This window comes from Electrona antarctica (assembly GCF_951216825.1).
Source record: "Electrona antarctica genome assembly, chromosome: 21".
Classification (NCBI taxonomy): domain Eukaryota; kingdom Metazoa; phylum Chordata; class Actinopteri; order Myctophiformes; family Myctophidae; genus Electrona; species Electrona antarctica.
In genome coordinates this window covers 31,366,317-31,390,890 of record NC_136802.1, presented here as the reverse complement: position 1 = coordinate 31,390,890, position 24,574 = coordinate 31,366,317, and the positions used below count along the sequence as shown (strand labels likewise).

Sequence of the window (24,574 nt, the reverse complement as noted above, 5' to 3'; positions counted from 1 at the left end):
CAGTGACGTTCAATGCTTGAGACCTTTGACTGACAGTAGCTCTGACCAATTGCGTCAAAGAGAAAATGTTGGAACCCACCCCCCGGGAAACAAGATCCATACACAGCATCTCCAGACTCAAATACCACACGACAGTGTGATTTGAGTCTGGCTTATTAGCCAGGCTAATCTCGTGGTTCATTGAAGGTACCGCAGGCAGCCAGGCTTTTTCTGTGTTTTCTCTAAAAGTACTTCCGGGTTACACAGCCTCGCTCGGCGAGAGGAGAAGCAAACAGTTGTATGAGCAGCAGCCGACATGGTTTAGCTTTCGCCAGAAACGGTAATATGTCTGAGCGATCAAAAATCACTATTTACATCTGAACGTCGGACGGATTGGACAAAACCAACAATTTGAGTATTTTTCTGAGAAAAGAAGCAGCTACAATGAATGGATTCCCATTAGGGATGCCAGAAAGTGACCATCCGCCAAATCGAATAATCGACAGCTCTGCCGATTAATAATCGATTAATTGACTGGCAGGCACTTAACAAGCGATCGTTAACTGTGTCTGTCAGAGAGAGGGGCAGAGAAGAGTGGCTTTGCTCAACTTGATTTATACTTATATTCTCCACTCTGATGAAGGTACATGTTCGATATATCATGCAGCCTTACTTATTAGCCTATATTTTGGCTATTATTATTTTTTTCCCCCGATTTTCGATTATGAAATATTAAAATCGATTTCGGAGACTCCGCCGATTAATCGGAAAATCGATTAATCGGCGGCAACCCTAATTCCTATGGCGTGTGCGCACATTCATCCTCATGCTGGGAATGGTGTAGGCGCTGCCTAGCAACCTGGACAGCACGACAGGTTTCTTTTGTGCATCAGCTGCTTGGAATCGATATAAACCTCATAATCCGCTGCGCCACAGGGTTGGTGATCAGCGGGCGAAAATCTTAACCCGCCGCTTCACCCGTTTGTCTCTCTAAGTGTTAAGATAATTTGAGTTCAGTTCTCTTCTCAGCCAGGTGCAATGCTCAAAACATGAAAGAAGAAAACACAATGTAGGGTTGGGCGGTATTACGGTAAAACAATCCCCCCCCCCCCCACACACACACTAACCCTAGCAACAATGTCAGTTAGGGCTGAACAATATATCGTTATCTTATAGTTACATATAGATATCACCCTCATCGCCCTGAATGTAGGCTACAGGAATATACTGGTAAAGCCAATGATGAGCTAGTGATGAATTTGCTATTGTTTAACTTTGACAAAATCGTCACGGAGGTTTCATCAGTTTCTTCACCAGAAAGGTAAAATACGAGATTTAAGCGAATGTTTTAATAAAAGCAGTGGTTAAGGACAAAGCAATGCAGGCCACCCTATGCATCAGTCTAAAATACCCGCCATTCGGACCCTGCCAAATGTTCGGATTAAATATTTGGTTTCGTTGAAAAAATAACCCCCGCCCTGCCGGATGACAAATTCGGAGCAGGTTTTTATAAAGGTTTTGTACATTATTTTCGTGCGAAAATATCACTGTGTGCATGGCATGCATACGTAGGCCTGAAGAAGACGCATTCTGTTTTAAGTCCCTAGTCTCCTGACGTATACAAAACAGCCTATTGGACTTTGCTCAGCTGACTGAAGTGGTCTGGTCAGGTGTACAATGTCACTGGAATACTACACATAGGCCTGGGCTATACGTATATGGATCTTTTTCAAAACGCATTTTTTTGTGCATTTGGGCCTTTCAGCCACACGCAAGTGGCGTTTCGGCCACTCAAACGGAGGCTTTTGGAAACGAGTGGATCTGTGTAGTAGTCATGCGAAACAGCTTGTGAGAAATGATGACGTCACCGCATATTAGCGCATATCATTTTTACTATAACCCATTTTGGGCGGGAGCCGGGAACCCCTTTTGGTGTTAGCATTATGCTTTAGCTATTGAAAAATAGCAGATCTACAAGCTCATAGCGCGCCACCGAGTGGCGCGCTACGAGCTTGTAGGTCTGCTATTTTTGAAAAATCGAAGAACCACATAGCTTTTTCAGAAAACTGTCAGGATGTAGAAGACATTTTTAGAATCTGATCTCAGGTCAAAATGGGATAATATAGGTGAGAAATGCAGCTTGCGCCTGGAAACTACACGGATATCTATCTGATTGTTCATGTGTTTATATCACTGTGTTAATAATAAGTAACTTATCATTGTTGCATCAACTGCACCACGTCACCAGTGAGCAAAGGCTCTGCATGCTCAGCTGCATCCAATCATAAATAATATCAGCCTACTAGTCCAGTCCACGGTGGCCACCAGATCATTTAATTTGTATTGGTGCGGAGGGCGAAGCTTGACTAATAGGTTAACCCATTTTGACCTGAGATCAGATTCTAAAAATGTCTTCTACATCCTGACAGTTTTCTGAAAAAGCTATGTTTCTATGTCAGTCATCGGTCATTTTTCGAAAATAGCAGACCTACAAGCTCGTAGCGCGCCACTCGGTGGCGCGCTATGAGCTTGTAGATCTGCTATTTTTCAATAGCTAAAGCATAACATAATGCTAACACCAAAAATGGGTTAATTGCAGACCGCTACAGAGAAACTGTGGATATTATTAACCTACCAATAAGGACCCCAGGCCAAATGCCATTGTGCAGGACACCAACAACAAGTCTTATGCGTGGCGTGTGCAAACTGTGCATAGCCATGAAACTATTCTTGTGCTTAAAAGTTGGTCCGACAGCTACACCAGCGCACGCCACATGGATGTGGGAATCGTGCATTTCCTCGCCTATATTGTGACATCCCCTATGACGTGTTCATTCATTCATTGGGATGAAACATGACGAAACATGACGGTCGTATATTTCAGGGCTAGGATAAGACATTATGTTTTGTCAAAGGGTAGACTGTAGACATGCCGGATTTTGTTCTCCGTTTCATGGTCATGGAGAGAGAGATGTATAGTGTGAAACTGTGAATGCAATCGCATCAAATAGCATGGTCATGTCCAGTTGCAAAGCACACGGCACATCTCTCTGAGGTAATAAAGGGCGCACCCGTTGTCACCGTCTGTGGCCCGAATATGTCCCTTATTACATTATATGAATAACGTGAGAAATGTATTCATTCATACACCTTGAAAATAGCCACTCTACAAGCTCACAACTGGTTGCGGACGCGTCACGTGACACTTCTATTGGTCTATTATTTTCGGTGCAGGACTTGCCAGATTTTTATAATTCAAAGTTCTCTATGGTCTGCAAAGTGTCCATCATTGGGTGTATGAATCAGAATCATATTTTTAAACGATATGGAGAGAGAACATTGAGTGTCGGGATTTGGAGTGGGAGATTTATGCACAGTGACATGCACAGGCAATACAAGAAACACGTTCCACTTCAACTCACAATTTAGGTGATTTAAAATGTGCTACTTATTCCTTCATTAAAAACATATAAATGTGTTTTTCGCCCCTCATAATAATAATAAATGTAAATAAAAAATCAAATATACAATTGAAACCTCCTACTGCAGTGACTCTCTCCTGTGCTCAATGCGTTTATGTGTGTGTGGACACATATCTTTGTAGCATCATGTATGGCCAGGGATTTTATTTTTTTAACGGAGGAAAAAATATCCGTTTAGAAGAAAAAAAATCACACCTGTGTGAACTGAGTGGTGTAAGGTCTTATATAGACTGATCAGCTGTGGTCTGACGTAATGTCTGACGTAATGAAATCAGACCCGTGTGAACTGGGTGACCATAGCAACCATGCTCATTTTTTGGTACGAACAGACAGACAGACAAACAGACAGACACGTAAACTAACAAAGCCAGTTGTAGGAGTGGTTTACAGTTACACCACTCAAAAATACCCGTACTCGTGTAGCCCAGGCCATAGGCTAATCCTGCCTCAATGTTGGCAACAGGTTGGTTGTGACAGGCCATACATAGGCTTAGGGTGCCAGGAAGAGAGTGGAGGGGACCCTGGTTGTCCTGAACTCTGAATGACCCTCACCCTCCCTCTTTCCTCCTCAGCACTTTCCTCTGCCAAGGCCACGATACACTGATAACACTTAAATGGATGCTTCACTTTAAAAAGAACAAATCTTTTGGTCATTTCATCGTCTACTCGGGGCTTATGTGAACAGTACCACCCAGACAGTTTTTAACCCATTTTGGGCGGGAACCCCTTGTGTGTTTTAAACATTATGTTATAATTTAGCTATTGAAAAATAGCAGATCTACAAGCTCATAGCGCGCCACCGAGTGGCGCGCTACGAGCTTGTAGGTCTGCTATTTTTGAAAAATCGTGAAAATATTTATTTCAGAAAACTGGAGGATTTAGAATATTTTTTTTTAATTTTGAGGTCATGCCTAAATGGGTTAAGTTGCTTGATTCAGTGTTTAGATATTTGATATTCATTTTAACTTCCTATACAAACCCATTGTAAGGTCAAACTCCATTTTAACCATGTTAGATTCATCGAAAACACCCGTCCTTTTTTCTGGTGATAGTAGAGCCTTATTCTTTCCCTGATGCTTTTCCAAAAAGAGAAATCACACTTGTGTGAAGTGAGGGGCGCTCTTATATCATACATCATCACATTCCGTCGTGCTCAGCCAATCAAAATCATCACGTTCCGTGGTACACATAGACACACAAAGCTGGGCATAGGAGGGGCTATATAGCGCCCCTCGAAAAAAAAAAAAATCAATCAAACCCATGTGAAGTGAGGGGCGCTCTTATCATCATACATCATCTCATTCTGGCCAATCACAATTTGCGTCCTCACTTTTCCGTCTTCACTTTTCTGCCCTCACTTTTATCTTCAATATGTACTTATGTGCTCAGCCAATCAAATCATTGCTATGGGGTGATCAGCCAAATTTCACAAGCCAATGTTTGTGTTTACACCAACGCTGGACATAGGAGGGGCTAGCGCCCCTCAAAAAGTAATAAAAATAAACACAAGTATCAGCAATCAGGAAAAAAAGGACGGGTGTCTTTGATGAATCTATCATGGTTAAAATGGAGTTTGAAGTTACAATGGGTTTGTATAAGAAGGGGGGCAGCTAAAATGAATATCAAATATCTAACTACTGAATCAAGCAACTTAAAAACTGTCTGGGGTGTTCACATAAGCCTGAGTAGACAATAAAATGAAAACCAAAAGGTTTTTTTTAAAGTGAAATATCCCTTTAGAGAAGGGAAGTGAATGTTGACTGCATCAACCTTCACCTGAAGCCAGACGGCGATCAGTGAAGATCCACGCACATTTATTTAATAAAGGTATAAGACCCTTTCGGGAATTGTCTATTTCAGTCTGTTTTGCCTTCCGCAGGCACGTCGTGTTGAAGGGGAACAGCTCCTGTAAAGGACTGTAGTGGTCCTTCAACTCAACCACAACACAGCAGCACCTACTCATTCCTCATTCAGGACATGTGCTACAGCAGGGGCGGGCAACTTTGACGATGGAGAGGGCCACTATATTTCCACACTCAAAACGTGTCGCAGTGCGACGCGTTGAGCTTGTAGAGCGGCTATTTTTGCTATATTCGAATTGAAATCTTGAATTTGCGCTATTTTTGTGTAATTGAAATCCTGAAAATTTAAATTTTTATGTAATTTCAAATGCCTTTAATTATACTTGTGTTGAGCAATTGAGCTACTAATTTAGACTGAAGTAATTAAAGCGGGTCATGTTTGCATGTTGTGGAATTGTAACAGCTGAAACCAATATTGTATCAGTATTCTGACATTAACCTGAGGGCCACATTAAGTGAAGGTGGGGGCCGCATGTGGCCCCCGGGCCACCAGTTGCCCACCCCTGTGCTTACAGCCACACGCAAATGTAACTTGTTAGTATGCTATGCAGCTGATAACCGGGTTTCAATTGAGGACCAATTGCTATGCAAACAGGTTTTCAGGACTGACGAGGTAGAAAACCGTCTCAAATAACATGACTGACGAGTGCCCGACTAAGAACACCAAACAGAAAAAAGAATGCCACCATATGGTCTTGATGACATATTGTTTGGAACCGGCTATTAAGTATGGAGAGAGAGAGTCTCAGTTTGGCCTTTAGTTCTGCCCAGCAAACCACTGCACCACCACCACAGACTGGACCCAAGGACTGATTGGATGGGAGAAAACACAGAATTCTTTGGCAGGGAAAAGACTGGAGGGAGAGAGAGAGAGAGAGAGAAAGAGAAAGGAAGAGAGTCAGACATTCTGAGAAACCTCAGCGACCTTTAGCCCACATGTTGCGAGATTGGGCTTTGGCGAGCGTGTGTGTAGGGGGGGGGGGGGGGGGGGTTGATGAGTTTGTCACCTTCTGCCTACTGTCTGATTTGATTTCGACGTCGTCATGACGGGAGAGAGAGAGCGAGAGACGGGGGAAAAGAAGTAGTTTCATTCCTGCTAGGCAAATTCCTCTTTTTCACAACCCCACTGTCTTGTCCCTGCATGAGTCTGTAGCAGAGAGACGGTGTCAATGATAAGAACAAGAAATCAACGGTGGTGTCAAGAAGAGATCTCAACCACACAGAGAGACGCACTGAAATCCACAATGAGCAGAGTAACAAATGACTCAAATCTGCGTTGCTTTCGCGCAATTCATACAGGCCTATAGTAAGTTCTATGATCCCACGCGAGAGCCCGTTGGCATCATTTCAACAACACTTGTTCGATTGGGTACATTTTTATACTTTCCAGATTTTAAATGACAGAGGGAACATAACGTGAAGCCACATGTCTGAAGTTCACTGACAACCACAACAGTAACAGGCTCCACCACCACCGGCACCCCTGCCTTTTCAAGAAACCATTGTCTCCCCCAACCACAATCAATAGTGTTCCTCAAAACTAGCCCACACGTGCTTGCTACTTCATTGTGATTCTAGGCACGGGCCAATCCCTCCTGGTGGCGACGTCTGCAGGAATGCCACAAGGCGGATTCTTCTCCAGAATGAGGGAGGAAATATCACCCGGGTAGCCGTTAGCAAAACAGGAGACAATGCAAAGACACACTGCAGATAACAGCGCAATTTCCCTGCTGTCCCTCACCCCTCCCAACCATTCCTGGCGTTCTTGCTATGTCCCTTCCCAAGCCTGTCGTCTATTTTCTTCCATCCTTTCCGTGCATTCCTCCCTACATCTCTCTTGCCTGGGTGATGCAGAATGCCCGTATTTTTGGGATGCCATCACTCGCAAGGGCAAAAGCCATCGCTAGTGGTGCCCCTTGAGGCAGGCTTTTGGAACCTTGTTATTAGGCCCCCCCCTGCCGCCACTGGCCCAAGTCACGGACGGAATCCCGCAACCTGCAATTAAAAACAGACTACAGACATACACATGTGGAATGCCACAGAACAGGCTGAGGTTGTGGTGAAACAAACAACTACACAACACTACACTACACTACCCTTTCTTTCTCCCTAGGTCTAAATAATGCCATAAAGGAAATCAACGAGAAGATGTATCTAAGCTTAAGCTACCAATACAGAACCACAAATTGAACTTCACAGTATATTCTTCTATCCAATTATTCCTATATTAAAAATGGCCGGCAGGTCAGCGGACCACATCATCACGCTCATGCCACTATGACTCAACCATAACCATATGGAGTTAGCCATGCAGCTACAAATACAATGAAAAAACTTCACACTTGTGTGAAGTGAGGAGGGTGCTTTAATATCATATATCATCATACATCAGCCAATGAAATCAATACATTCTGTGCTACAAACACACCTACACACAAAGCTGTGCATAGGAGGAGTGGCAAATGGCACAAAAACAAGACATCAGTGACACAACATGCCCATGTGTGGGTGGGACATCACAAACAAAATGTTTAACAGGTGCAAAGATGTCACAAACTTGACATTTCTGTCCAAATCCAGACGTCACATTTGTGACCCTTATTTTCACTTTTCAGGCGGCCGTCCTATATTTAATAAACAAATGATTTATATTCCCATTTATATATAGAGATCCCCGACATGCGGCATCAGTACAAACTGGCGTTGTTACTAGACAACCTCGGTTTCTGTTGTGTGCAATTATGTCATCTCAGGGGGAGAGAAGGAAAGACGATTTCACCAACACAAAAAAACATAGCTACCATGGGGTACCGAATCTAGCTAATCGCCGTGCCACGAGTGTGTGTAAAGCGCGCCAGACATTCCACAAGATTTGCTTTGGGACAGTAAAAATCTAAGTCATCTAAGGATAAAGACAAAACATTGCAAAACCAGACATAATCCCTCATAGCTTGCTGCTATATTCAACTTTGTTGATTTGAATGATGCCAAAGTTAATAGAATTTTCATATGGTAAAACAGTCCGTCCGTTCGTGTATCCCCCCCCCCCCCCCCTGCTGCAAAAGGCTAGCCCACATCAAAGCAGAAGTGTCACTGTGCCGACAGGTTTTTGCATGCCTATAAATTGTGAGCTATACAATTTACAGCTCTCCGTCTACCGAACAATCTTCGTTCCTACTCTCACCTATGGTCATGAAGTGGTCACGAATACAAGCGGACAAAATTAGTTTTCTCCGACGGGTGGCTGGCATCTCCCTTAGAGATAGGGTGAGAAGTTCAGTCACGCGGGAGAGACTCGGCGTAGAGACGCTGCTCCTTTGCCTGGAAAGGAGCCAGCTTAGGTGGTTCGGGCATCTGGTTAGGATGCCTCTCGGGCGTCTCCCTAGGGAGGTCCTCGATGCACGTCCCACTGGGAGGAGACCCTGAGGCAGACCAAGGCGCAGATGGAGGGATTACATCAACTCACTGGCCTTGGAACGTCTCGGGATCCCCCAGGAGGAAGTCACTAATGTTGCTCTGGAGAGGGAAGTCTGGAGCTCTCTGGTGGAGCTGTTGCCCCCGCGACCTGACTACGGATAAGCGGTTGAAGATGGATGGACAATTTACAGGGTAGAATTCCATAAGAAATAAAGCAGTTTCATGGATCCAGAGATTATATTAATCAACCCTGTATGTTCGTTTACACATTCTATACACATACATTCATGATTATAGTTTTATCAGCAGGCAAATAAATTAACTCACTCAACTAATCCTTGCTCCGTCCTCACACTACTAAGTAACAATTAGCCTCAATGACATGAGCAAGTGGGAAGAGCTCCTTTATAAAAATGTGAAAGACTTAATTATGAAAATATGAAGCCGAACAGATTCATCAAAAATGTCCTATTTAACCTCTTAACTTCACAGAGGAGGGAAGCAAGGAAGGCTCAAGTCTATTATTCTATGGTCTTGAGGCCGAGCCTCAAAGACAAGAGCCTTTCAGATGGTGCAACCGGCAGGCCCAGGCTATATCAAGATGTTTCTTCCAAAAGAGCTAATCCGTGGGGTGGCTTACTAGTTGCCACTCCCAGTTTATCTGATGCGGTCACAAGCAGCAGTTTGCTCATGGGCTGGGACGGTGTGGCTGCAGGGGGTTTTCCCATTCGTGGGAGAATCTGTGGATTTCAGTCGACTGGCGTGTGAATGGATGGAAAAAAAAGGTTTACCAGATACTAGAGAGAGCATTCTGATTCCAAACCAGACACTTTTGAGTTTTGACAACCCCGGCGAGCTCCAACAAACACAGTCAAGAATAACAAGGCAATTATCTGGGCCAACCATGTCAGAAAATAAGCCTTTTCTGAAGCCAGTCTCTCTGGTGAATTCTCCTGGTAGCTTAGAACAGCATATCCTTGTCTATTAAAGAGGCCTTGGCATGACTTGTTTCTCACCAATTAAAGCTACAATCCAGGACTTATTTTAATGAATAAAATGATATTTTAACCACTCAGCCACTAACAGGAATGTCCGGGTAGGACATTTCATTATACACTGGTTAATTCAATGTCACGTAAGATTAAATGAAGCAGACGGTGCGCCATCATAGCAATTACAGAAAACAATGGCATTGTCCCCTCACAACTAGAAGGTCCTGGGTTTGATTCCCACTTCTCTGCACTGTGTCATCAGTGCCCATATCCTAGATGGGGTTGGCAAAAGGGCCTTTCTGTGTTGAGTTTACATGTCCCCCCCCATGTTCCCTAGGGTAGGTACCCTCACAAAAAAACATGCAGTAATCCTGGTCTCTAAACTGCCTCCCCCTGGCCAGCCGGGGCACCTGATGGAGGGGAAAGAAACTCCCCCCTGTCAGGTGAAAAGAAGCGGCTTGGACTCCTCATGTATAGAAAGAAGCATGAGTCAATCCGTTGCTCTCCTCAGGTTGGCAGAGGGCGCCCAGGATTACACTAGACAATGGACACTGGGTGAAAAAAAATGGGTTACAAAAAAAATTGTGGGATAAAAAATAAATACATTTGTTTGTTCAACAACAAACCCCCCCTTCTCACCCCTGGGGAGACACAACCACTTTGCTCTTTTCAGCGGGAAGAAAATGGACAAGTAGAAGACCCCACACACACACACACACACACACACACACACACACACACACACACACACACACACACACACACACACACACACACACACACACACACACACACACACACACACACACACACACACACACACACACACACACACACACACACACACACACACACACACACACACACACACACACACACACACACACACACACACACACACACACACACACACACACACACACACACACACACACACACACACAAGTCTGACTCCAGTTGCCATGGAGTGGTGTGTGGGGGGGGGTCACTTCATGTTTTCTGAATGAAACATCCTGACTGTGGAGCAACGGTAGAGCGGAGGGTATAAAAAAACTGCTGATGTGCCAGAAACCACCGATCCCTTGGTGATGCTGTAATCTCTACCAACAGCAAACGGAACAGGGGGCAGAGAAGGGCAAAAGCAGGGGCTGAGGAAATTCTCTTGGAAGTCAGGGTGAGAAAATAGAGAGGATGAGCTGTCTCCCTTGACTCTCCATTATGCTGTCTCCCCCTAATTCCTCTCTTTTCTTCAGACTTACAAGTAGATTAGCTCATCCATGGCTAACAACAACACTGCAAGGATGTGGGGGCCTCTATCAAACACGACACTGGGGCCGTTTTTGAAACCACACTGTTACCGAGTGGTAACGACTATGCTCGAGATAAAAGTATGAGCTCAGCAGCAGATCTAATGCTTTCCGAGCCTTGCACAAGTAAATAATGCTCACTCGCTCCCGCTCTCTTGCAGGAGGAATCTGAGCCCCCTTTTCAGGCCCCGGGCTTTGGAGAATTAGGAAATGCGAGACACCCCCCCTCCCCTCCCCACGCACTCCCACAGCCGTCCTCACGCCCACATAAAGGTTAATCAAATACATGATCGATAGAGAAAGCCACTTGCTTCGAAGTCATAGGAAGGGAACCACGACATGAGACATAGCATGGCTGGGCTATTATTCAGAAGGACGGACACGCTCTACCCCACACGCACACATACCAACATGTGGCTGAGGAGTGAGGACCAAGAACAAGGTGGAGTGCCAAGTTGGCAGTGAGCCAAGTCAAATTACAAAAAAATGTGCATTTTCATCCCCCCTGGGTTTCTCCTGCAGAGGCTTCCTTCGAGAGAGTGAGAATGTGACACATTGAGAGAGAGAGAGAGAGAGAGAGAGAGAGAGAGAGAGAGAGAGAGAGAGAAGGGTAACAAGAAATGCAGAAAAAAGCAGACTAAGGTCGGCAAGGGTGTGTGGTACCTTAAGAGGCGCGTCATCACACAGCCAAACAAGTTGAATCCGAACCTTGAGTGAATCTTTAAGCTTGGGGGGGATATTTCAATCATGTGATGTAATGGATACGAGTTGAACTTCCAACACAATAGGCTACTGTATGTATGCAAGTAAAAACCCTTAAATCGTCCAGTGGTGGACCGGCACACTTATTTGGGTAGCTTGCCTTTGCAGTCTGTACCGTTATCCCCCCGGCTCTGTGATCAGTGATGCCTTTGAAGATGTTCACATCTCCTGGCTGGCTGGAGTGCAGGTTTGGAGGTTGGGGGCCATGCACCCCCCACACCCCCCAGGGTGGCATACAGATCAGGTATTTTTTACCAGCTTGTATTGCTTCCACCATTAAACTATCCGTCAATGCTGCTGCTCAGGTAGAGTGTGCGTGTGGACATGCTTCGGGGGGGTTGGGGTGAGGGCTCAGAGCGGCACCTCTTTTAACTCTAGCCACAGCCTTCGCCACCAAAAAGGTCAGCGCTTCCACATCTGCTGCTCTCTCTGAACCTCTCCTTTCATAAGAGGGGAGGATGGAAGAGGAGAGGACCCCAGGGAATGTGTGCACATGCACACACACACAAACACAGTCAGTCAGTCAGTCAGTCAGTCAGTCAGTCAGACACACACACACACACTTCAACTCGTGTTCCTAGGTAACACCCCAACCTCCCCCCGCAAAAAGCCCTGACTCACACCATCACACCCAGAGTCTGACTACAACCCCAAAGCAAAATACAATCTCAAGGGGTCTTTGCAAAAAAGAAAATCACGCACACGCGGCTTCAGTCTCTCATAGCCAGGTTCAATGGTATCAGTGCACCAGCAAAGAGAGGCTTGCCTTTTGGCCTGAAAGATACCTCCATTCATTGTGTGTGTGTGTGTGTGTGTGTGTGTGTGTGTGTGTGTGTGTGTGTGTGTGTGTGTGTGTGTGTGTGTGTGTGTGTGTGTGTGTGTGTGTGTGTTCTTTCCAGCGATGGGTTGAAAGGGGGAGGGCGGTGAACTAAATGGAATCTCGTCCCCCCAGGGCAGAGCAGAGGTAGTATTGTGTTGAAATAAGTGATTCATGCTTTTATCATCCCAGGTGAACACTGAACAGTGCTGCTCTTTCAGCTATCACACCCTCTCTGGCAGACAGAAGGGGGGGGGGGGGGGATTAGGGCAACATTATCTGCTTTCTTATTTTCTTATTTATTTTCCTCCCAAAATTCAGGGCTGCATTCAGGAGATACCAACTAAACCCCATCTTAGCATTTCTATAACCTCCTGATTAGGTCCAGGATCTACTAAATAGACTAAGAAGAAAATGGTGCTTCACCTGCCCATGTTTTTCCATCTTCTTGGTAGCAAGGCAGGGTCAATGCCCTACTATCATGAAATACATTTGCATTAATTCCATGCCCCCCCTCTTCCAAAGCAATGCACTAGGCTAACACTGATGGAGCTCTATCTCCAAATGCCATGGCGCTCCGCGTGCCTGGGCCCCTCGCGTGACATTGATCTGTGATCTGGCACCAATGTAGGCTTCTTTCACCGCCTTCAATGTGCATGCAATCTTATTACTTGCGCAAGTACTGCAATCATCGGTGTTGTCCATCGGCCAATAAGGGACCACCATTCTTGATGACGTAACTAAGGTACGTTTGATGATTGGCTGGGTATGTAATACTATGTAAGTACGCATGTATGAATGTCGGGGTAAAAATGGTGGTCCCTTATTGACTTTGATGGTGACGTAACGACGGTAGTTTCAAGGTTGGTATAAGGTCAATAACTGGTCTAAAGACAGAGTGCATTTCTAGTTTACTTTGTTTGCACCAATATTACCCGCTAGCATCGCGCGGTTCGCGCCGCAAATTATTTCTGCCAATTGGCTACGCTCAATCATGTGACACGTGCGTCACGCAGTGCAATGCATCTTGGGATGCAGGTGCATGATGTGAAGGCAGACTGCCATTACCTAATTATATGGGTCACAGTTTTGTGTATAACTTTTTTGGGGGGGGCACCATAGAGTATATATATAATAGAGACTGAACTAGCGCGAAGCTCCGCCCCCCCAGCTATTCATGTCAGTGGAAGTTGCTCAGTGGCGTTTTGAAGCACCCGGAAGACTGCCGGAAGTCCCTCCCAGGACCTCAACTTTGAGGTCCTGAGTGACGTAGGGCAACTGAGCGCTCAACGTTAAAGCCCAGCTGCACGGGGTTTCCCGGTCATGAATCCACGGGTCCGCCTGTAGTCCCTCGTCCTACCACTAGGACCTAGAGCTTCAACGTTGGAAAGCCTGCCTGCCCCCTTGGGGGGCACTATTGTTAGCTACAATACAATACTGGCAGCAGAGGTAAAACTAACTTTCTTTGGAAACAAATGTATTTACTTGAGGCCCAAATATCTCTCAGAGAGAGCGAGCGAGCGAGCGAGACACACACACACACACACACACACACACACACACACACACACACACACACACACACACACACACACACACACACACACACACACACACACACACACACACACACACACACACACACACACACACACACACACACACACACACACACACACACACACACACTTAATGCTTGAGTTAGTTTAGTTAGCTTGACCTTCTTTATTACTACATATCTATGGACAGCTTTACGCAACCTTAACCCTTTGGCAGAGAGCTTAAAACTGCTTTACACTGCATTTGTAGTATGTTGTCTGCAAATGGACATTTGTTGTGTTGCATCATGCACTGACACTTTAAATGTATTGATAGTACAGTAGCTGCTAGGTAGACAGGAAATGGGGAGAGACAGATGCAGTGTGACACACGCAGCAAAGGCCGTCAGGATCTGGACTGGAACCCGCGTGGTGCTGCCAGGCTACACCGGAGCCTATGAGCCCGGACTGCTAGGCCAGCGATCCGGGCCGCACTGCTGCTTTTACACAAATTAAATTCATAGCAGACCAATAGTTATTTTGAATTTATACTACAGAAATGTAATTTGTATTTTAAAGGAAGCATTTAAATTTCAAGACTTCCGAACATGCTTGCTTTAGTTAAGCTGCAAGCAGTAATACTACATACAACACCAACGGGCATCAAGAACTATTGCTACAGTAACCGACCCTTCCATGCCCTTGCTATATATCATTATTTTGACCCACCGTTGTCTAAAACGAGTTCAAGGTGAAGGAGGGGGGCTCTGGGCTGTGGTCAGGGATCTAGCCGTTGACGTGGCCAGCCAAATGCTAATAAAGACCCCTTATGGCCATTTAATTTTCTGTTAAACCTCTCACTCGCCTAGCCAACCCCCCCCCCTCCCCCCATCTTTATCTGCTCCACTCCCTCCGCCTCCCACAGAAAAAAACATGCTCGTGAATACACACACAAGACTCTGGAGATATCATCTGGACAGGTGGCCAGCCACCCAGACCTGACCCGTCTGCCCTCTCTCTCTCTCTCGCTCACTCCCCCTCTCTCTCTCTCTCTCTCTCTCTCTCTCTCTCAACTGAAATCAGCTCAGGTCCGCTGGAAAACCCCAAATGAACATGCACAGCCACCCATGACAGCCAGCCACCCCCCCCCCCCCCCCCCCCCCAAACACACACACACACACACACACACACACACACACCTCCTCCAGCAAGCCCAGCTAATGTCTGTCACCCACTGAGCTGTCTGTGGGGATTACTGCCTGGACAGTACAAAAAAGGCTTGTGTTTGGCTAATGTGCAGGCAAATCATTTTAATCAGATAGGGTTTACTAGAGTGGCTGTAAACGACAACATTTCATTATGCCACTCATCTAACGGCGCTGGGGTCGCGGCGGCATGCATTTAACAAAACTGATTATGTTATTAACATACTCCAATTACGTTAAATCAAACCTACAAAAGAGGCATCGTTCTGCTTTAACAGCGAGCTAAATAATCCAGTGGCACTGGTAAAGACTAAAATATTTAGGATGAAATCCTGCGCATTTTGCAACAATTTCTTTCATGGTGGACAAAGTTGTGCAAACTGCTATTAGAAAACTCTTTACATCATTACCATTATCCAATATTCGTAATCTCGTATAACTAATGCACCCAAACGCATTCGCGTTGTTTGCAGCAGCACCCCTCTGCCAAGGAGGAATAGATGAGATTTTTCTTTAGAGAATTTGATTAAACTGATCATAACACACACATGGCTGTAGGTGTTTGAGTTGAGGTGTTAGCAAATTCAATCAACTGCCGTCGAGGCTGTCCTTGAGTGCACTCGGCATAAAATGATAATTAAACGTTGGTTCGGATGATAGCAGCACGTAGCCGTAGATCTAGTATTTTATTGATTCTAACATTTTAAATGCCAGAATCAATAAAATACATCGACGAGAGTCTAAATCTTAGGCTAAGCAGCACGCACAGACTAGTGCAGTGCGGGACTGTTTAGTAAACAAACAGACGCCGCACTATTTTATTCTAAACACGGTCGTGGCATGCGCAACCAACGTGGGGCAACTACTCAGAAAGTACACGTTGATTACACATGCTATATATCCCTCTCTATTCGGCATTTAATTGATGACTTGGACAATGTTTGACTTTGCGTCAAAACTGTCACACGTTGTCAACAACAAACATCACACGCACGGTGGAGTTTGTGTCTCTTTTTAATAAACGGCGAAGGCGAATAGAACGAATGAAGCCCCATGCAGAGCCTTGATGCTGACAAAGCCGCCGCATGCAAAAACGTGTTCCCCACACACACACAGCCACTGTGCTGTGGAGCCACACATCGCTGGCTAACCCCGTTAGCCCCGTGAATCACATCCATCTGCTTAATTAAATAACACGTCCTTGAAACAAACGCACGGCGTGGCTGTGAGATAACCCTTTCAACGAAAGGCTGACGCCAACAACAACCAAAAAAAGAGAGCTGGTGGTGGTGGGGTGGGCACACGTTTGGTTTGTTTTGTTTGCAGCCCGCTGCTTGATTAGCTTGCTAGCTAAACGGCTCGTCGCTGTGTTAAAAAAAAAAAAAAAAAGACCCCCGAGGAGCGGAGCGGAGCCTCCTGTCCTGACCGGGGTCGAGGCTCCCCTGGCCGGGCGCGGAGGCTCCGTGAGCACCGCTGTGCTCCGCACCGCACGGTGCAGCGAGCAAGCAACAGTCCACTACTAAACTGCTCCAACAAGACACGCACAGCAACATTCAAACAAAAGAAACCACTTCCAGTGACTCCGAACGACCCGACAGAAGCGCCGGGCGGCGTTCGGAACACCGCGGCACGAGTTAAAAGCAACGCATTTGGCGTGAATTAAGTGACATTCTTCCCCCTTTCCTCCCCTTTACTCCTCTCCCACCATCCAGCCCCGAATCTCAGACTCACCCTGTCACAACAGGCGCCATCTTCCACAAACTCTCACCAAAACTCCAATACTCGCGATATCCCTCCTCTTTCCTCCTCTCCCAGGGCTCAACAATCCTACCCGCCGAGGCAACAGAAGCAGACTGGAGGAGGTGCAGGGGACGAGGAGAAAACAGAGAAAGGGGGTGGGTGAGGAGGAGGATGACAGAAAGAAAAGGGGAGGCGGCGGAGAGAGAGAGAGAGAGAGAGACACTAGAGAGAGTGAGCGAAAAGGGCAGACGCCACAACAACAGGCGTGGGAAACTTCCAGGATCGCGCGAGGCTTCGAAAACTCTCACAATAGACCAGCATGCAGGGAGCGTCCACTTGTCGCGAGACGTGCGTGGAAGCGGCGTAGTTGTTTACCTTGTGGTGCTGAAATACTATTCCCACGTGTTTACCCGGGTAATAAATTACAGCACCGGATCGTTGGGGGGAAATAACCGCTTGTCACGAGAAAACCCTCGTTTCCCCCAGAACACACACACGGATACTGTCACATTTTATGTGTCTGTCTGCTCGTGTAATTTATGGATGGTTCAGTTCAGAGGCAGCTGGGTTTCATTTCAGCCAAATATCGAATTTTTTATCATCACCTCCCAATAACGGGGACGATTTACTAGAGGTGGTGAGACGCTGGGTTTATGAGGAATTATTGGAGGAGTCCAGCAGACCGAAATGACAAATCCCTGGAGTAACATTGCAGTTAACTTCCTTGGGTCGTGTGAAAACGTGAATCAACCATACAGTGCAGATTAGTAGGCTACATCGCCATCACATGACCACCCTCCTCAGAGCCAGAACTTCACTCTCAAGTACAAGGAAGGCTATTATACTGTATAGGCCTTATCATACTGCAAGAATGAGGCACAGCTGCCTGTCTGTCTGTGTTCTTTCTTTTCTTCTTTATTTCTCTTTTTGGACATCTGCCAAACTGCATTCAAAAAGGTTACATCTTCCTACATTGTCAGCTTGTCCGGGTCAGCTCATTCTCGAATATCTGTGGGTGGGTCGGAAAGCCACGAAGCCTCAATTTCTTGTTGTGTTGTGTTGTGTCTTGTCTTGTCTTTCCCACTTCATTTGAATCTGTTTAGCCGCTTTGTTAAACTCATAATCAATCAGATCAGATCTGCTTGGATTTTCCCCTAAACTTCAAAGACCAAAGTGAAAGATTTGAGCACACTGGCGGCCAATCAACCCTGCACTCACATTTGAGAGCGAGAGAGAGATGGAGAGAGACCTCAGTATGAACTACTACAGGGCAGAATTCCCAACTGAATTAGACACATACTGTGTTAAGATTCAGACTCAGAGCCATTCTTTATTGTCCTCCATAGAGGAAAATTGCTTTCACAGTCTGTACACTTTTTCTTTCTTCTTCTTTTCCTTTCGGCTTTTCCCTTCAGGGGTCGCCACAGCAAATCATCTGCTTCACCCTGTCCTCTGCCTCCTCTTATCTCACACCGACTAACTTCATACATGTCCTCTTTCACTACATCCATTTGGATCTTCCTCTAGGCCTCCTGCCTGACAGTTCCTACTTCCAACCTCAACAATCTTCCACCGATATACTCACTATCCCTCCTCTGTACATGTCCAAACCATCTCAGTCTGGCCTCTCTGGCTTCATCTCGAAAACATGCGCTGTCCGTTTCTGCTACCTCCAGCTCTGCTTCCTTTTCTTTTCCTCAATGCAACTGTCTCTAAACCATACAACATAGCTGGTCTCACGACCGCCTTGTCCCTTTCATTCTCGCTGATAATTTCCCATCAAACATCACACCTGACACTTTTCTCCACCCCTTCCAACCAGCTTGCACTTGTTTCTTCACCCACTCTCTCCATTGCTCTGAATTGATTGATTGATTGATTGATTGATTGATTGATTGATTGATTGAAATATTTCTTAACAGTTTGCAGTACATTTCAAGCACAACTCAATACAAAGACTGTTAACTGTGAGTGGACGACCCAATAAAGCATACACTTGTTTACAAGAGGGTCCACCTTGTTCAATTCATCAAAACATTTAGAGACGTACAAATAGACACTTCTATATAGCCAAAGAACAGAACAGGAATTCATCATAAAGGAGGTAAAAAGGGAAAAGAAACAATGAGGGGGAAAAGGGGTGGGTGGGGGATTCCGAATTTACAGGGCCAGTTTCGAATTGCAGCCATCCGTAGGTGCCCTTTGAGAGCGGTTTTGAAGGAGTCAAGGGATTTGCATGTCTTTATGACTGTTGGTAGGGCGTTCCACATTTTGGTGGCATAGGAGCGAAAAGAAATGTTGACCCTAAGTACTTAAAGTCCTCCACCTTCTTCACGTCTACTCCCTGTAACCTCACTGTTCCACTTGGGTTCCTCTCATTCACACACATGTATTCTGTCTTGCTAACCTTCATTCCTCTCCTTTCCAGGGCATATCTCCACCTCTCTAGATTTTCCTCTACTACTGCTCTCACTACAGATCACAATGTCACCCGCAAACATCATGGTCCATGGGGATTCCTGTCTAACCTCACCTCACCTCACCTCAGCCTGTCCATCACCATGGCGAACAAGAAGGGGCTCAGTGCTGATCCTTGATGCAGACCCATCATGCAGACCCATCACTTCCGTACATGTCCTGCACCACTCTTAACATACTTCTCTGTCACTCCAGACTTCCTCATACAATACCACAGTTCCTCTCTCGGCATATCATATGCTTTGTCCAGATCTACAAAGACACAGAATCCTCAAAGCACATATTGCATCTGTAGTACTCTTCCTTGGCATGAAACCATACTGCTGCTCAGAAATGCTCACCTCTGCGGCTCTGCCCTTAGTCTAGCTTCCACTACTCTCTCCCATAACTCCATTGTATGGCTCATCAGCTTTATTCCCCCGTGTCACCTGTGTTCTTAAAATCAGACCCGTCTGAAGTAAGTGAGTGGTACTGTACTGTACTGTACTGTACTGTACTGTACTGTACTGTACTGTACTGTACTGTACTGTACTGTACTGTACTGTACTGTACAAGCCCTCCTCCCTGGCCGGTGTGTGTCTGTGTGTTAGGCTGTGCAACAGTGACACTTGGTTGTGGACAAACGCTATAATGCTATTTTCGTGCTCGGACACAGCCAGGGACACAGCCAGCCACACACATAGCTGTCTATAGGAGTGGTTGCACCACTCAAAAGTCGGCACCAGCACTCATCTCCTCCATTCCTCAGGCATCCTCTCATTGAATACGAGACCGCTCACCCCTTTTCCAGATCCTGTTGAACGACCTAAGTCAAAGATTCTACTGCCACCAGACCTCTCATAGACACATCCACACCTGTACAGGTATGTCATCAGGAGGACCAACTGCCTTTCCACACTTCATTCTCTTCAATGCCTTCCTCTCTTCATCCTCAGTGATCTTTGCAACTTCCTAGTTCACCACGGTTACCTCTTCTACTCTTTGTTCTCTCTCATTTTCCTCGTTTATTAACTCTTCAAAGTATTCAAAGTATTTCACAGTCACAATCACTCAAAACAAGTAAAACTCAAAACAGAGTATAAACAAATAAGAACAGCCCAACAACTAACAAGTCTGTCTGTTATAGTGTGCCCATACTATTTAAACTAAATCTGTATGGCTGTAATTATCTGCAGTGGTTGGTCTCCCTACTGAGAAAATGTCGAACTTGGTATTGCGTAGGTAGGAGGACACCTACTGGTTAACAAGTAGTACTGTCTCAAGCTCATAAGTGCAGTATCTCTCTGGGGCCAAGCAAGGATTCTGTCAAGCAAGAGTGGTAGAAATGTGATCTCCCATTGCGGGAGACACCATTTCTAATCCTGGGTAGGATATAACATTTACGGATTGCAGATTTAGGGCAGTGATGGCTGAGGGCACAAAACTATTTTGCAGAGTTGTCTATAACTGCGGCCAGAGGGGAGGACATGTTGAACACTTTGATCCATGCTCTTTTCAGCACTGTTGAAGATTAATGTTGTATCAACCATGTGTGGGTGTTAATTTCATTTCATGCTGTGTCAAGAACCATGATCAGACCTGCATCAAGTTATAATGCATCTTTGGGAGTCTTCCTTTGAAATGACAAGCAACCTATAGCGTCTAACTCTAAAAGCCCTGCTAGTGACCCCTTGAGGCCGTGTTGCTGCTTACCAGACCTGTCCTTAGAGACCCAAAAGACTACATGAACATTAGCGTCCCTATTCTGGGGTGAACGTTTGGCAGAAATAGCAGATCCATAAGCTCTCTGCGCTATGGTCAGCGAAGAGTAGGGGGGGGGGGGGGGGGGAACGAGCGGACGAAGTATAGAGCCTTGGGGGACCCCAGTCGAGGGTTTAACTTTAAGTGGTTAAAGTATTAAGTAAAATAAAATATAGTACCAATATTAAAAAGCTACAGGGTGCCTTTAAAACCAAAAGCAAAGTTGTAAGGTACAACACTAGAAGAATGGTCATGGGATTTATCCTGCAGTCAGCCCATTCCATTGCGAGATATTTTCTATTCAAGTGGACATTTTGGGCTGAGGGTGGTGCTAGCTAGAGGAAAGGTCATGGTGTCACCAACATCTGTAAGGTTCATCCTCCAGACAAATTCCAATTAAATTCAGTCAGTAGTTTTCAAGATATGTTAGGACCAAAGTGGTGGAAGGACAGAGCCCCTAGTGAGGATAAAACAACAGCAGTTGACTCAATTTGTCTTACTTTGCAAATTATGTCTACTTTCAACACTATGAAGGCCGGATTCAACAATATACATCATACATACATCAAACAAAATACCATAAGTTCAAATATTTTAAAGCTTATATGAAATATTTTAGCCCATCCAACCGCAACGAATGAACCTCCACTCTTCCAGCAACCACTGCAGGTGCAAATCCACACACCTGAAGAGGATGTGATTTATCTGAATGCATTCATATTTGCCACACGTTTCAGATTTTTCAGAGGCACAACACACTTTTATAGCCACCTCACTGCTCTGCCAGAAAGGGAAAGGAAGAGATGGAAGAGAGAAGGGTGGAGGAGGAGGGGTGAGGTTTTGCATGAGAGTGTGCCTGGCCCGGTGCCAACACTATGAAGACACAGAGACGAGGACCTCATCCTCCCCTAAAACCATTTTTCCGTTCCCTCTATTTTTTTATAGTCGGCGGTGAACCTCCAGTTACACTCCAAGCTGAATGGGGAAGCGTAAAGTTTCCTCAAATGTTTCACAGCTGAGCACACGTGCAAGTATCAGAGAAAGGGGAGCTGAGAGAGAAAAAGGAGGCCTTTGCTTTGACGACATGGTTGCTTTGAGACAAAGGGTTGTATGGGCATAATACACTCAACAACTGCTTTTCAGTCAGAAGTTATGTATGTGCGTCATGTACTGTATATCGTCCCTGTCACTGCTGAATAGTGTTTGGTCTTGGGTCCAGGGGTCCTTGGAGGGGTTCCAGGGCGTCTCCAGCAAACATAGTTAACATATCAATCAATCAATCAATCAATCAATCAATCTTTATTTATATAGCACATTTCATACAACGAGTGCAGTTCAAAGTGCTTTACAGTAATAGCAAAAATAAAACAAGAAAGAGCAAAACACAACAAGAGAGCATCAAGTAGTAATAAAAACAAAAATGAGCGACTAAAACAGGAAAAGGACATGCAATGATCTAGTTAAAAGCAATGCTAAAAAGGTGTGTTTTAAGATTTCGTTTAAAAATGTCCACAGATTCAGAGAACCGTAGATCCCTTGGCAGGCTGTTCCACATAGCATCACAATCACATCACATAGCATCACAATCATTTTAATTTTTAAGTTTAAAAAAATATATATGTGAGAATTGTTTGGACTTTTTTAAATAAATGTAATCTTTTGGGGGTCCACAAAACATTTCCGGATGGGGGGGTCCATGGGCAAATATACAGCATATCAATTTGGGGGTCCTTGGCACGAGAGAGTTTGAGAACTACCGGTGTAGACTATCGCGTCTCCACTGATACACATGATGTCTGCTGACAGTGAGAAGATTCACCAGGAGTGCGTGGCCAAGCCGGAGGCACCATGGAGGAATTGAACCCCAGTCTCCACAGTGGTGGGCAGGAACCTAACCCCTGCACCACCCAGGCGCCCATACCTTTCTTTTTGAAATATGTGTAATTCCTCCATACACTTTCTGACACTCGTTTTTTGGGCAGTACACAAACAACAACGAATATTTAGAAAATGTCACTTTCTTCTTATGCTATTAAATTAACTAGGATTCATTTTTTGTAATTAAATATTGTATTTGTTTGTAAATGCTGACAGTATAATAAAATGCCCAAAGGCTGAGGGTCGTTCATTGATTGATTCAACATTTTATTCAGTTTGTAGAATGGGTACATTTCAACAAAAGTACAGGTCAATACAAAAAACACTGATACGAGGAAAAATAAACAAAAACAATGTTTACATCAGGGTCCTCCATTTTCAATTAATCCGAACATTTAATGACATACAACTAAAATCGTCTAAATGTAAACTACAGCAAATCTGGGGAATCTGTAACATGGCAGAAGACAGTAGCCTACATTTGGTCTAACTGGCTACACCTATACTGTTCTTTCCTAGTCATTTTATCTGGAAACTATTGACTCAGTGAATGAGGAGTAGTACTAAAAATAAAAGTCTGTTCAAATAGTAGTTAAGTTTACTTAACCATCATCACCATCATATTAATCTAGAATCAGCATACATGTAATGCGTTTAAACAGTTTAGCCTTAAACAATTGTTTAAAAAATACCATATGGATCAACATGTTACACTTGGTTGTAATGTGGATTAATATGTGTGCGGCCAGGACATTTCCAGTGGCTCAAATTCTAAAACAAGAGTCAACAGTTTAAATCCAGTGTGTACAACCTTGTGAAAGTCTAAATTATTTGAATTACTAAAAGCTTTTCCACACACCTCATCATTATTTGGGTTTCTCTCCAGTGTGAATTCTATGGTGGGTATTAAGGCTGGACATTTGAGAGAAGTGTTGTCCACACAGATAACAACCATACGGTTTCTCTCCAGTGTGAATTCTCTGGTGGCTTTTAAGGTTGTACTTGTCAGAGAAGTGTTGTCCACAATGATCACATCCATAGGGTTTCTCTCCAGTATGAATTCTCTGGTGTGTTTTAAGGTGTGCCATTCTAGAGAAGTGTTGTCCACACTGATCACATCCATAGGGTTTCTCTCCAGTGTGAATTATCTGGTGTCTTTTCAGGGTTGACTTGTCAGAGAAGTGTTGTCCACACTGATCACATCCATAGGGTTTCTCTCCAGTGTGAATTATCTGGTGTTTTCTCAGGGTGGACTTGTCAGAGAAGTGTTGTCCACACTGATCACACCCATAGGGTTTCTCTCCAGTGTGAATTATCTTGTGGTTTTTAAGGATAGACATTGTAGAGAATTGTTGTCCACACTGATCACATCCATAG

General features: G+C 44.9%; 1 protein-coding gene across 4 annotated transcripts in view; it reads right to left on the bottom strand.

The window, feature by feature from the left end:
* rbpjb (recombination signal binding protein for immunoglobulin kappa J region b) overlaps window positions 1-17,233 on the bottom strand; it is a 77,869-nt gene extending 60,636 nt beyond the window's left edge. For all 4 annotated transcript variants that reach the window (XM_079490451.1, XM_079490452.1, XM_079490453.1 and 1 more), the window contains exon 1: window positions 17,093-17,233. In XM_079490451.1, coding sequence (XP_079346577.1) covers window positions 17,093-17,112 — 20 coding nt within the window. In that variant the 5' untranslated portion in view covers window positions 17,113-17,233. The remainder of the gene's footprint in view (window positions 1-17,092) is intronic.
* Window positions 17,234-24,574: the final 7,341 nt, after the last annotated feature.